This window comes from Cucurbita maxima, unplaced genomic scaffold, assembly GCF_002738345.1.
Source record: "Cucurbita maxima cultivar Rimu unplaced genomic scaffold, Cmax_1.0 Cma_Scf00044, whole genome shotgun sequence".
Lineage (NCBI taxonomy): Eukaryota > Viridiplantae > Streptophyta > Magnoliopsida > Cucurbitales > Cucurbitaceae > Cucurbita > Cucurbita maxima.
Genome location: NW_019272060.1, coordinates 518,638 through 528,939, shown reverse-complemented (window position 1 = coordinate 528,939; position 10,302 = coordinate 518,638). Strand labels below are relative to the sequence as shown.

At 33.0% G+C, this 10,302-nt stretch overlaps 1 protein-coding gene across 1 annotated transcript; it reads left to right on the top strand.

Moving 5' to 3' along the window:
* The first annotated feature begins 6,594 nt into the window (after positions 1–6,594).
* On the top strand, positions 6,595–10,101 carry LOC111470416 (terpene synthase 10-like). The gene is made up of 8 exons (XM_023115980.1): positions 6,595–6,737; positions 7,607–7,735; positions 7,830–8,094; positions 8,201–8,576; positions 8,690–8,908; positions 9,177–9,315; positions 9,406–9,654; positions 9,734–10,101. The coding sequence occupies exons 2-8, from the start codon at positions 7,622–7,624 to the stop codon at positions 10,058–10,060; spliced, it is 1,689 nt and encodes a 562-aa protein (XP_022971748.1). The 5' UTR covers positions 6,595–6,737; positions 7,607–7,621; the 3' UTR covers positions 10,061–10,101.
* The last annotated feature ends 201 nt before the right edge of the window (positions 10,102–10,302 follow it).

The window sequence follows — 10,302 nt, the reverse complement described above, 5'->3', positions numbered from 1 at the left end:
ATTCACGTTTCTTTTATTTTTAATTATTTTACATAATAAAAATTATTAACTAAAATTAAGTAATATAATAAAATGGTTGGAAATCATTGTCTGAAACAATATAATTTTATTTATTTATATGAAGTTTGGATAACAATTTAATATTGTCTGCTTTAGCTTGTTACGTGTCACCGACTCCATTACGTATTGTCTTTCGGAGTCTAGCACATCGCCTCAGTGACTCCATTACGTATTGTCCTTGGAAGTCTAGCATCTTTGCTGACATATACCGCCTAGTGACGGGCTCTAATACCATTTGTAACAGTCAAACTCACCGTTAGCAGGTATTGTCCACTTTGGCCCTTATGGATGGCCGTCAACCTTACGTTTTTAAAACGCGTCACTAAGAGAGGTTTCCACACTTTACAAGAAATGTTTCGTTTCTTTTTTCAACCGACATGGAAAATGATTATGAAATTAAATAAATAATAATAATAATAAGCTAAATGTTTTAATGAATTAATTTTTTTATTATATTTTATACTTACGAAAAAAATAACGATGATTATAGTTAAAGTAACATTTTAGTTCATTATACTTCAGGTTTATTTCACTTTTACCGTATGCATTTAATTCATCTAATATAAACTATCTTTCAAACTCGTTTAGAATTATGTTTGAAAATCGTTCATTCATGCACGGTAATAATCCTACTAAAATTGCTATTATACACGTGTCATGACTACTGTGTACGAAAAGTCATTCAAATCATATGTTTTAAACATTTTCATGGACTTAAAAGAATCATAAATTCATTTCAAATCACAAAAATAAAATATAAAATGTGTGACTTAAATGGGGGAAATCTAACTAGATTTAAAATAAATATGATGTGTTTCTTTTAATTAATTTTAAAAGAAAAAAAATTATAAATTATTAATAATTTAATTCTTTTATTATTATTTAGTGAAAGTTAATGATAAAAATATAAATAACTAATTATATTTTAAAGTAATAAAAAATCATTCCTCTTTTGAATTATATTAATACTTTTACAAAAACTTTCATAAGAGCAATGATTATACTTTTCTAATGAGGACAATTTTGATTTATATTGATATTTTTACAAAAACTTTCATAATAATTGTTTGGATGGGACAAATTGAGGACAATCATTTAACTCTAGGAGCCATGTTTTAAAAGTTTCTCTTTTATTTTCTCCGTCAACATTTCGTGGACAAGAAAATTTAATTGTAATTGATATCGCTCATTGATTGTTCTTGTTTCACCTATCTTGCTTTTTTTAAGAACTTCAAACATAAACTTTAATTACCGTATATATTTCCAAAATGCTATTTTCCGAGTCGTTCGTTTTAGGTCTAAAATTGAGGTTCAGTTAGTAGTTTGGGTGTGAAGTAGAGGTTCGTTCGAGTGGTTCGGTTCTGAAGCAAACTTCGAACTTGCTTCCTCTTTTTTCTTTCTTTCTATCTTCTTTTTCTTTTTCCTTCTTTTCCATTTCCTCCACAATTGTTATCAAAGTTTTGACTATCAAGTGGGTAAAAATGATATCAATTGTTAACAAATATCGCCATTGTTAGAATCGAGTGGGTAAAATTGATTGTTCACCTGTCAATCACCTAGAGTACGAATCACATTCTCACAACAAATTATCTAGCATAACGAAAACATTTCATACAACATACAGTTCATAAATCTCATTCTCATGGCATTTTAGATATTTGCTACATTATACACAACATACATATTCATTTGATCTCTAGTCATGTGGTTGCTTGCTTCATTGTCTAGGTACCACATGTTGGTCTCACTCGGTCTTCTTAATTTGCGAGGAAGTTCACCGTAACCTTCTCTTCATTAAGAATCAAGAAGTTATGCATCTTCTTGGCCAACATCAATGTGAGCTTTTCATCATGCGTGAATGTGAGGTTTGCCTTCTCATCACGCTCCTTGTTGTGCCGCAGCATAATACCGTATTTTCCAACAGAGTAACACTTGATCATACTCTTGTTCTTCTAGGTATTGACATTGTCACGGGTTGTAAGATATTTTCCCTCGCTTCCTCACCTTCACATCCGCGTCCATGCCCACCACCTCTATTTTTCTTATTATGGTCATTGCATTCATTCGTACCTCAAAAAAAGAAGAATCAACCGCATCTTTCTTTTTCGTTAGTTTTGGTCGCTCTTTGTGTGTGAGTAAAAGGCGTTTGTTAGATAAAAGCTATGATTTTTCCTTATTTAGGTTATTCATATGTTTCCTTTAAACTTAGTTGTTTTTTTGGTTTTTGGATATCTGAATTAACGCTGAAGTATAATGGGATAACATATTTTTTTGCTGGCCATTCGGGCGAACTTTGTGAGCATGATTTGTGCCACTACAGTTAATTTTAGATTATGATGATTATTTAAATATGTCAACAGAATGAAAATAATGATCCATTGGGTCTTCGGCGCATACTTTCTCTCTCTGTTATTTTTTCTTCTAACAAATTTCTTTCGGCCGTTTTTTTTACTCCGTTGACGATTTTCCCTCAATTGTTAGAAGTCAACCGCATTTATCCTCCTCTCAGTTGCCATAGTTACGAAATTTCTCCTCATGGAATTTAAGACGACTAGGGACTCACTCAACTTTGAGGTAATCAAACTGCTCAATGGAGGTAACAATCTATATGAATCTCAGGGGGACGACTCGAAGGAACTTCTTGACGATGAAGATCTCTTACACCTTGTCACATAACGAACAGATGCAAGTGACGATCATTGTCAACTTCATGGCAAAATCATCTATTGACTCATTATCCTATTGGGTTTTATGTCCTAAAACTCATAGTTTGTAAACAAAAATATATTCTATTTTCAATAAAGTTATTATCGTTGTTTATTCAGTAAAGATTGTTATTGAATAAAGTGAACTTTACGATCATTAATCTAAATCCAATAAACTAAGAACACTCTCGTTATAGTATGATTACTTGAACTATATGCAGAGACATAAGAGTTGATCAAGTTCAAGTATATAGTCAAAATGATCTATAGTATAAGGATAAGGTTGAGTACCTTATTCTAGGGACACTATGGATGCGGATATAAACAATGTGATTACTAAAATTGTACATGTGGAGACAAGTGAGTGGGGGCGTCCTATGCAATGAGTATTGCATAAGATCGGACCATGAAGAAAATCACTCTCATTTTATAATGTCGTTTACTGTTTAGACTGATTTTCTTTTGATTCGATGACCTAGGTAGCTCGATCTTAATCCTGAGCTAACCATGAACTTTTGTTTATCAGAATTATCCTTAGATTTGCATGGGTGAGAGTGGCTCAAGTTCGCAGACTCAATAGGCCTCCCATTTCAGGGGTAAAACTGGGTAAATGACTAGGGACGTGGGGTGCAAGATGAAATTCACTCCTACCCACTTTTAGGGATAAAAGAGAGGTAGTTCCCTTAACTACTGACTCCAGGTCTTGAACAAGGGGCCCCACCCTCTTATTGGTCTAAGAGGGATCCGATTTACTGGTTGGACCACAAACCAATTGTTCATTAGAGGATCAGTGAGACATAAGAAACAAGAAGTAACTTCAGGGGTAAAACGGTAAATTGACCTAACTCTAGTTACGAACAACCTATGAAGGATCGACTTACTAATCATGATTATATCAAATGGACAGAAATATATCTATAGTGAGGGGAGTGCAACTACTAGGCTATAGTGGAATGTCCTAGTAGTTAACGAATGTTGGTTAACAAGGTTAATGAGTTTAACCGGTTTATCTTGGATCGTTGGTGCCCATGATCTATAGGTCCATTAGGTCCCTCTGCTAGCTCATATCGGACTAAACCATAGAACAGAGTAACGAGTGAGTTCAAAGTGTTCGAATTCAAATTAGGGAGAATGCGCTATATATATACGACATATATAACCACATTTTTGTTTTATTTACGAATTAAATAAAAAGAGAGAATCTGAGATATTTAAATAAGATTTAAATATCTTAATCAAATATGTGTCAGAATTAATTAGGATTGACATTAATATTAAATATTAATTAAATAGTTTAATTAATCATTTAATATAACTTTAATTTGAAATTAATAATTCAAATTCATTGTTGAATCAAAATGAAGAAAGTCAAAATGTTGACTTCATTTCATGGAAAAATCCATGTTAGTGGAATTTTGATGTGTCAAAATTTGGTTTAACCAATATTGCATGGTTGCCAAATAAACCCCACAAATTTGAGTGGAATTTTGATTGTTAAAATTTGGTTAACTCAAGCATGCATGCTTGTCACTTATTCCCAAACATTTGAGTAGAATTTTGAGTGTCAAAATTTGGTGATCTCAAATTTGCATGAACATGCAAACATGACTTTATAAATAGAGTGATCATAATACATGAAAGTTCTTCTTGTTGGTGAAAAACCTTGAGAAAAACCTCTCACAAACACTCTCTTCATATATACAAAATCCCTCCCAAGTTTAGTCACTCACCGTATTTCACAATCCCGTTCTAAGGCCGGAGGATAGTGGAGAAAACACTAGTGGTGGTTTGAAACCGGTTCGTGAGGAAAAAAGAATTTGAATTACAAAAGGTTAGTATTCAAACTTATTAAGTTTTAATACTTATGAACATGCTAGTTATTTACTATAATTGATGTTCTAAAAGTGCCAAAGATCCAAATTGCTTCTGCATGTGTTATATTAACACCTTCATGTCCATCATGTAGATAGTCTCGAACTCACTCTTTAAGATCTACATTTTTACTTCCTTGACTCGATCCACACCCAAACACATTGTCTGTAGCATCTCCCACACTATCTTTGTTGAGTCCTTCTCTACAAACATGAGAAGGATGTCCTCTAAGATTGCTTGGTAGATGACAAAAAAATTCATCCTATCCTTACTCTCCTCGACACCATTACCATACTTGATGGCGTTCCATACGTCTTGTGCCTGTAAATTAACATGCATCTTCATTGACCATGTTGCATAATTACTCTTCATGAGTAACAGGTACTGGAGCATTGTTGTAACAAGTTAAAAAGAAAAGGATAGAGCGATTCAATCTTGTCGGAAATCTCGCAATTTTTAGCGAGGAAAACCCCAAGAATTGAGTGCTCAACAGCCCACACCACAACAAAATCCTCCCCAAATAGCCGTCCATCCTCCAAGCTTCACTTGAAGTTGAGAGTGTAGTATACAAAGAGGGAGAATGGAAGACAAATGATTTTCGTTCCTCGAACTATGACGCCGACGACATCTCAGTTCAAGTTTAACATTCAACGGAGGACTAACCACGCCGTAAGAGAAATGACCAACAACCCAAAGTAGACCACGGTAAGCCATTCATGCTTCACATTGCTTCATTGTGTTTTTCTATAGCCGCCAGTGAACATATGATTTCACGTTAGGAGGTACATGCGAGACACTACAACGTTGTGGAGTGTAAGGCAAGTCGATACAGACTCATGGTAGTCGAGATATGAATGGAAGAACGGTGGAGTAGGACGCCAGAAACTCTTGGGAAGAGAAAGAAATGCAGTCATCTTTTTGAACAAATCAGGCGAGGAAGAAGAGGTCCATTGAATTTGAATCCGGTGTTGTATTCGACTTGGTGGCTCCAATGAGTCAAAATTAATGTATTCGACTTGGTTTCAAAATTTGGTATTGATTCCTACATTTTTTATCCTTCTGAAGCTGAATTTTACCTTATTTTTAAATTAAATTAAGTTAGGAATTCGACTTTTGAGTGAATATTCAAAGAATTGAATCCTTCACATCATTGAGAACAGATTCGAAGGATGAAAACAAGCTAAATTAGAAAGAGAATTTTGACTAAGGCCAACCAAGTAAGTAGCCTTACTATTGGTATGATTGAAAAAGTTGTGTTATGCATGATGACACGTGTCCAATGGCCTCACACATGTCATATGGGTATTATGTTTATGATATGATATGATACGAGAGGTTGATTTGACCCTTGATCGAAGTAGATAAACGAATAATCAAAATAGAAAGAACAACTTGAGAGCATTGAAGAACCTTAATCACTATCTTTTTCCATTCTTTTTGTAGTTGAAAATAAATCATACCTATAAACACTATTTACACGAGAGAAAATACGAACAATTTTACTCAATTTTCTGTAAAATACTAATAATTCTCGTAACAAAGCATTAATCATTCTTCTAAGTACTACAAGTTGATAGCGGCTAGTGATTCTCTTAAAGTTTCTACTCTAGTAACTTTCTTTTACTAAATCAAACTTATCATCAACCCGACAATAGTTATTAAAATTTTGATAAAATAATAAATTTGCGCTTATCTATACTGATTAGTTTAAGATAAGGGTGGTGAAAATTGACCATGACAAGATAAGCATAAATAAATTTAAAAATGAAAAGAGATGTTGCTACTACCAATACCCCACCATGATAGGAGAGGATCCATCTACGACTGCATCAAATTCTGACCAACAAAATAGAAACCGACACAATCCAATAAAAGCAATGGAAATCACGTGCTTCAAATGTTAACCAATCGTCATTATAAAAGCTAAACCATTTCTTCAAAACAAGTATCTTTTCAATGGCTCTTCTCCACCTCCCTCGTATAGCGTCCAAGTCGTCTGTCTTTTGGGTGGTCGGCGGTGGAGCTTCCATGGTCGGGAAAGCTCCCAACGATCTTGTTGTTGTTCGATGATTTACAAACTATCAACCTTCTCCCGTACTGGTAATATATATTAAGCGTGCTTTGATTCGAACCTATGAATTTACCGTTAATTTTAGATTTTAATATTTTTTACATTTTATTTGAATTAATACTAAATTAATTTAAAATAATTATGGCGTGAAATTTTATAGTAATTTTGATTGAAAAATATTGAAACTAATTTAATTATTATTAAATTAATTAATTTTAATTCACTCTTGCTGAATTGAGTATGCTTAACAAATTGATATATTTTCTTTAAAATTTGTGGGGATCGGGTACAATTCATTTTTTCTCATTTATTATTCTTTCAAAAATAATTATTTTAAAATTTTCGCATTCAAAAATAAAAAATAAAAAAGCCCTAATAAATTAATATATTTTCTAAGAATTCAAAATTTAATATTATACCATAGGTTTTTAGCTATTTATAGTATAATCTTTTGTTTAAATATTAAAATTATACTCTCAAAATTAACTAATTTATTTTTAGCATAGTCTTTAATTTAAATATTACATCGTCTTTACTATAGGTTAAAAATAAATATATATTCAATGATGTGGGGCGGGGAATTAGGTAGGGATGAAGACATGAAATTATTTCCGTCTTTGTCACCTATGTGCCCTGCTACCTCCTTTATTCCTCATCTAAATGGGGAATTCCTTCCCGGTTCCCGACGGATTCTCGCAATAAAATAGATATCTCTATTTAATAGTTCACATTTAAAAGTTGGGAAAAATATAAAAATGTAGTATTAAGAGAAATTGTAAAATCAAATTATTACTTGATAATTTTTTTGACACCGACCATTATTTTATTTAAGTGATTTTGAGTTATATTTTAAAAGAAATAAAGTAAATATACTGAGTATTGTAATCGTAAATTTCAGGGCATTGAACGTGGAATGTGCATAAAAGCATCAGCTCAAAGTGGTGATGTTATTGTGAGGCAATCTGCAAATTACAATCCTCCGATGTGGGAAGATGAATTTATTCAATCTTTAGACAATGAATTCAGGGTATGTATATATATATGCATATTCTAATATAGTCTTACCCTACGTAATAATGATAATAATCGTGAACGAGCTATCTTTTCATGTCAATATTTAGAGAGAAACATATCAAAGCCGATTCAACCAACTGAAAGGAGAAGTTAAGACACTGCTCGGAGAAAGACGAGAGCCTTTGGAGCAATTAGAGCTCATTGACGTTTTACAAAGACTTGGAATATCATACCACTTTGAGAGTGAAATTAAAGATATATTAGAAACAATAAACAAAATGTCCTATGAAGATGACGGGAAGAAGAATAGCCTCCACTCAACATCTCTTAAATTTAGACTTTTAAGACAACATCACTTTGACATTTCAGAAGGTTCGTATTACAGGATTTACTAGCTAAATCTTTGATTAGCAACATACAGTTAGTAATAATTTCCGTCGAATAGCTTAACCTAATATTACTTTTTACCAATGGACAGAGGTTTTCAATGCATTCAGAGATGAGACTGGAAATTTCAAAGCATGCCTTTCTGGAGATACAAGTGGAATATTATCTTTATATGAAGCTTCCTTCTTATCAACCGAAGGTGAAAGTATTTTAGAGGCAGCAAAATGCTTTGCAATCAACAATCTTAAGGAATACATCGAAACAAGCGAAGATGAACTCAAGGTAGAGATCGTAAGAAATGCCTTGAAGCTTCCCTTGCATTGGAAGATACAAAGATTGGAGGCAAGGTGGTTCATTGATATATATGAGAGAAAAGCAAGCATGAATCTTGTTCTTCTGGAAATTGCTAAGCTTGATTTTAACATGCTACAATATATCTACCAAGGAGATCTTAAATATGTGTCGAGGTAAGTATGATATTTAAAATATTTTAAACGATGCCATTTTTTTCAAGTGGCTCATTGATATTAATGACTTCAATGTGTTTTTTTCCTTTTTTTTTCTTTTTGTGCATGCAAAGTTGGTGGAGAAAAACGGAGCTCGGAAAAAAGTTGAGCTTTGCAAGAGATCAGTTGATGGAAAACTTCTTTTGGACAATAGGCATTGGATACGAACCCAATCTTGAATATTTTAGGAGAATGGGTACGAAACTTGTGGCATTGATAACAATGATCGATGATGTTTACGATGTCTATGGCACATTGGATGAACTGGAACTCTTTACAAATGCTATAGAGAAGTAAGTTTCATTTTCTTCCACCAAGCTATTTTCTTCATCATTTCCTCGAACAAATTATATCATAGAGTCTCTCTTGAGGCCTATGGAGCCCTCAAACAAACTTCTCTTAATCGAGGCTCAACTCATTCTCGAGAGCCCTCAAACAAAGTACACCCATTGTAAGAAAGTTGAGTCACCTTTGACTACACTTTCAAGACTCACAACTTCTTTGTTCGACACTTGAGAATTCTATTGACGTTATTATTTCTCTACTTAATGGTGAATTTAGGTGGGATATTGCTTCAATGGACCAACTTCCTGAATATATGAAACAATGTTTTCTTACTCTCTACAATTCGATAGATGAGATTGCTTCCGACGCACTAAGCAATCATGGAGTTGATGTCATGCCATACCTCAAGAAAGTGGTATGGACCCATAATGAGAATTTCAGATTTTCAAATGAACTAAAATACATTATATTATTGTCTAAACTATACCAAAACCTTATGGTGCAGTGGTTAGATTTGTGCAAATCTTATCTACTCGAGTCAAATTGGTATCACAGTGGTTATAGACCAACAATGCAAGAATATATCGACAATGCGTGGATTTCAGTAGCAGGACCAATTATGTTAGTGCATTCATATGTTTTTGTTTCACCTCAAATAACAAAGGTTGAGTTAGAGAGATTAACAGAATATCCCGACATAATTCGTTGGTCGTCAACAATCATGCGACTTGCAAATGACCTCCTAACTCCGTTGGTACGTGAATAACAACCTTTAATACATTTATACAAATGTTCTAAGCTAACACTTTTTTTTATGATATCTTATCATTTAGGAGGAACAAAATATTGGTGATGTTCCAAAATCGATTCAGTGTTATGTAAACGAGATGAAGCAGAATGAGACGGATGTTTCAGAGAGAAATGCTCGAGAATATATACGACATTTAATAGATGAGTTATGGAAGAAGTTAAATGAATTTGAAGATGACAAACTAGTGTCCTCTCAAACATTCATGAAAATGCCAAAAGATCTTGCTCGAATAGCTCAATGCATGTATCAATATGAAGATGGACATATCATAAATCACAACAAAATAAATGAACGTATATTGTCTATTCTAGTTCAGCCGGTTATGCTTCATAATTATAATAGACAATAAATTGATTAGAATAAAGTTTGTCTGAGTTATAAGGTTTTATTGTTTATTTTTCAAGTAATGTATGTAAACTTTATTTTTTTGCCCATGGTACGTGGTCTCAAATTTGACATTAAGCAACTACTTTGGTTTCCAAGTTTATTTCTAACTATAACATGGGAACAAAAAAAAGAAAACAGGAAAGATTAGAAGAATTGGGAGAAATCTCTCCTTCTATTGAAGAATGAAATTCGCTATTATATAGC